At 47.2% G+C, this 4,967-nt stretch overlaps 1 protein-coding gene across 1 annotated transcript in view; it reads right to left on the reverse strand.

The window, feature by feature from the left end:
* The window catches only part of Ksr2 (kinase suppressor of ras 2), a 435,854-nt gene extending 431,210 nt beyond the window's left edge, over positions 1-4,644 (reverse strand). The window contains exon 1 of the mRNA XM_004636227.1: positions 4,465-4,644. Coding sequence (XP_004636284.1) covers positions 4,465-4,644 — 180 coding nt within the window. The remainder of the gene's footprint in view (positions 1-4,464) is intronic.
* Between the last annotated feature and the right edge of the window lie 323 nt (positions 4,645-4,967).

The raw sequence follows: 4,967 nt of genomic DNA on the forward strand, positions 1-4,967 counted from the left end.
CAAAGCACAGGGACCGCGGTTCAATCCCCCAGCACCACATGCCAGCCAGCCCCGCCCCCTGGTGGGCTGAGCTGGCCACACACACACATAAATAAATAAAATTAAAAAAAAAAAAACAAAGTATACTCCAGTGTATTCTATGGAACAAGGATTCTGAAGGAAATCCTTGGAAAAAGGAAAACACTGCAGGCTACCACTCTCAGAGGTCCAACACACATACACAATCTATTGAAGGCCCTGAGAAGTCCTGCAGTAAATAAAGACCCCTGCTTCCCTTTTGTTTCACTCAACTCTTCCCAAACTCATTAACCAGAGAATTTCTTTTGCCCACAGAACACTTTTTTGGTTTTACTACCAGCTTCCAGGACAATCCCTGAACTTGGCATGCATTAGAAAGGAATGCAAACTGCTAACACCCCTAGAATTAAAGTTCTACAGAACTTTGGAAATGTCTCTCAAAGTCTTCCTTCTCTCTCTCTACTCTGAGCTGATTCCTTCCACATCACCTACTTCCACATCATGTCACGCTAAGCATCCTCCTCCTCATAGTGTCATTTATTTAGTATCTGCACGCAGGGTGCACTGTCTAGCTTAGTGCCAGGCCCTTACAATTTCATCTAACCCTTGCAACCACTCTACCCCCGAGGCAGGTAACATCATTCTATATTTTGCCCCCAAAATTAAATTATGGATCAATGTTTAAATTACCAGCCCAAGGATTTATTTCTAAAAAATGAAACACAGTGAGGCACAGTTGTATGCACCTGTGATCCCAGCATTTGGGAGGCTGAGGCAGGAAGATCGCTACAAATTCAAGGCCAGCCTGGGCTATAGCATGAGTTCAAGGCCAGCCTGAACTATCTGGTGAAATTCTGCCTCAGAAAAAACCTCAAAAAAAATGAAAAAGTAAAAGTAAAAACATAGAACTCAACACTGCATAGTCAAATTCCAAAGCTCATGAACTTTCCTACTCGCAGCATCCTGTGGCCACTGCTACTAGCTGGCCACCAAGTATTCAGCTGTGGCTCTTTCAAGCTAGCAGAACCTTGACTATTACAGTATGGCAACAGATCGGCCCAGGCAATAGACCACGATGGTGTTCCTCTCATTCCATGCCTCCCTTGCAGCTAAGACTAGCACTTGGACCCTATTCAGGCATTAAATTAATGTTAATTAAACATTATTGAGGGCCAGCCAGATAGCTCAGTGGATTAAAGCACCTGCTTAGGCAGACGCAACGACCGGGGTTCGATCCCCAGTGTACCATGCCAGCCCTGCCCCAGGGGCATGCTGAGACAGCGATTGAGACTGGGTGTGGTGGTATGAGCCTGTAATCCCAGAGCCTGTAATCCCAGTCTGTAATGTGGGATATAGTGTGTGGGTCCAACAGGAATGTGTTCAGATACATGAAATGCAAAACCCACTAACAGTGTGGAGCAAACAGTGCTTTTTTTCCTCCTATGATAAGAGGTCTGGAGGTACTGGGAAGTACTGGGGTGACTCAGTAGGATAATAGTATGGGGGTTGATGTTTTGGGGAATTATCATGATCTTGCCTTACAGTTATGAGATGGTTTATGCAACTTGAGCCATCACATTTTAGAAAAGAGGGGCAACTGGGGAGTGAGAAGGGATGAGAGGTTCATATTTTTTTGTTTTATTATTTTATTTATTTATTGTGGTACCTGGGATTGAACTCAGGACCCCGAGCTTGCCAGGCAGGCACTTATTCTACTGAGCTATCTCCCTGGCAATATTTATGGTTTTAGAAGAGGAAGGTTTCTACTAGGTTACCTCCTCCTCCCCAACCCACCAATGACTTTTTTTTAAATGTATTTAGTACAGGGTCTACAGGGTCTCACTAAGTAGATCAGACTTGTACTGATTATCCTGTTTTCAGCCTCCCCAGCTCTGAGATTATAAGCATGCGCCACCACATCCAGTCTCAGTGGCCAGCTCAGCACACACCAAGGGGATGGACAGGGCTAGTGTGGCATGTGGTGCCAGGGATTGAACCCCGGTCCCTGCACTTGTCAACTCAGGGGCTTAGTCCACTGATCTATCTCATTGGCCCTCAAAAAACTTTTTAAAAAGGAGTAGACACATATTACTACACATTTCTTATCAAAGTTTTTAGCGATGATCTATTCAATTTATTGCCAACTTGAGAGTTTATAAGTGGAGGAGTTTTCACCACTAAGGAGCTGAAATATGACATGTACCTCCCTAATAGATTCTGAAAGCATCCATATGAAAACTTACACCAGAACCATAGGACTGTATATTAAATGCAGATTCTTGGACCCTCCCTCCTATTCCAAAGTGAGTAAGAATCCTTGAGGTTAGATGCTGAGGATACTGGCTTTCAACCAGCACCTCTGTGTGGCTTTGATATAAAAAACGTAGCACCTGCTGAGGTAGAAAACTGTGGATCCAAAATGAGGTCAGGCAGGACTTGACCCCGTGTCACCAACCCATCCTCAGCAGCCCCTCCCTGACACTAAAGATCCCTGAAGCTGAAATTAGCATAGTTGCTCCAGGTAAGTCCCTGGGCAGTCTGGATAAAGTGGCTGGCATTCTCTCTGGCACTGCGGGACCAGAGGACTATACACAGATACATTCCCTATAACTACGTCCCCTCACCACCAGCAGCACCACCAGCAGCAGCACCACCACCACCCCAATGCCTCCACTCCCCACGTAAGAAGGAAAAGCTATTCTGCAGAGAGGAAACAACAGACCATACCCACTGCAACAATCCCCACTGTCCTGGGGATCATCAGAAGAAGGAATGTGTCTGAAAGAAGGCGAAGAAAGCAAACAAGTCTTGGGGATCCCTCACCATGTGGCACAGAAGAGACTTGGAATGGCCTTCAGCACCCCTTTATTTAGGATGTACTGCATATAACTCAGGACAGCACCACTCAGACAGCAGCAGGGGCTAGGCCAAAGCACCCCACGATCCCTCCAGAATCCAAGTATTAATCGAGCTTTCTCTCTTGAGTTCTGAGAAAGGCAATACCTGCACCTCCCAATATATTCCCCACTCCCTCCCAGTCCCCTTCGACATTTATCTTATTTCACTTCCAAGGATCATGTTCCCAGATGACAGATGTATCCCGGGGTAGCAAACATCATATTAAAATACACATGAGCACACACACACATACACACACACTCAAAAGGATGACCTCCTACATGTTGACATCCAGCCAAATTTAAAACCATGGAAGAAAAAAAGACCTGACTGCATCAGAATGGAGAAATCCAGACTAGGTCATGACAGCTACAACTCAGTAAGGACCAAAGAGTTCAGGCCTTGGAAACCCACAGGCCAGAGACAAGATAAACTTCCCAGCAGGACATATGTCCACTCCACCCAAGGGGGAAGCCCCTGCCCTACTGCCACCGCCCTGGGCAAACGCCAGCTAAGGGGAATTCCCAAATTTAATCAAGCCAGGTGGACAGCTGGGCCATTTTGAGGAAAGGAAATGAAATGAATCTTCCAGATCTTTTGAACAAGGTGGATGCCTGATGATTTCCCGGACATGGGGAACTTTCCAAGCCTCCTGAAACCTTCCTCTGACCAAATGGTCTGCAGAAGAAATAATTTCTGCCATCTTCTTTGTAGGTAACTTTGCATCCACCTCCTCCCCCCATCCCATTCCTCAGAATCCTGCTAGAAACTCCCCCTTCGAGTTCAGTTGGAAAGAATGTTACAACCTGCCAAAGCTGACTCCTCCTCCTGCACCCCTTTCCCCGAAGTCCCACCGCGATCCAAGAGGATTTTCCCATGCCACCTGCGAGCGCCTATCCAGGCATGAATATTGTCTTCTTTTTATACATGTTGGGCCTTCAACAGCTCATTGCATCAAAATAATTGTACTGGTATGGATAACCCAATTGGGATTTATTTTCTCATACACCTTGCTCCCTAACATGTATATTACTGAGGAGGAGAGAGGAAAGGGTCCACAGAGCAAAAGGGACGCTGGGAAGGAGGCCGAGAAGAGATTTCTATGTACTGGCAGCCCCAGCCAGGGAGCAAAAACCACCTTTGACCACCTGCAGAATGCGCAAGGTCACGTGGGTTCTCTGCAGCTCCTAAACGTATTACCCAGCACACAAACCCCCGTGGCATATAAACAAATCCACAAGCGGAAAAAAGAACTCCCTCCTCCAAGAGGAAGCGAATGATAATGGTAACAGCCGCAACCGTAATAATAAATAGAGAATAACAATTACTACTGCTACTACCACCACCCAGCCGGGCACAGACAACAGCCGCACCGTAGAGGGACATGCAGCGCAGGCTCTGCACGAAGATAAATCACAGGACACCATTCGTGCCCACCGGGCTTACCCGACCCCCTCCCGACCCCCGACAAACACAACCAGCGGGGAAGAGGGTGGTGGGGAGAAGGGAGGGAAGGAAGGATTGCTTTCTTTCGTAGGCAGCACCTACCTCCAGGGTCCGGATTTCTTTTTGTGTGAGGTCGTTGGAGGTAGCACATTTGGTCCTGAGCCCTTCCAGGTTGGAGATGCTCAAGTCTATCATGTTTTGGACCAACTCGCACTGCTGTAAGGCTTTTTGCAAACTCAGAGGTTGCTGCTCCTCGGTTTTCGTCATGTTTTCCTCATCCATCGCTTGTTCTGCAACCCCCCTTCCCTCCTCCTCCTCCCAGAGAGAAAATAGAGGGGGAGGGAGCAAAGGTAGAGGGAGTCTGCCCCCTACGTCTCCCCAACCACTGCGACTTCTCAACAACGTCTCATGAGGAAGAAACCCAACATCTCACACAGGGCTGAGGGGGTGGGGAGCGGGAGGAGGAGACAAGAGCCAAAATTTATTATTTTATTTTGGGGTATCAGGCAGTCTCCATTAGAATGTCTCTTCTCTGTCTCTCTGTCTCTGTATCTCTCTCTCTCTCTCTCTCTCTCTCTCTCTCTCTCTCTCTCTCTCTCTCTCTC

The sequence above is a fragment of the Octodon degus genome, unplaced genomic scaffold (genome assembly GCF_000260255.1).
Source record: "Octodon degus isolate 3935 unplaced genomic scaffold, OctDeg1.0 scaffold00079, whole genome shotgun sequence".
Classification (NCBI taxonomy): Eukaryota; Metazoa; Chordata; class Mammalia; order Rodentia; family Octodontidae; genus Octodon; species Octodon degus.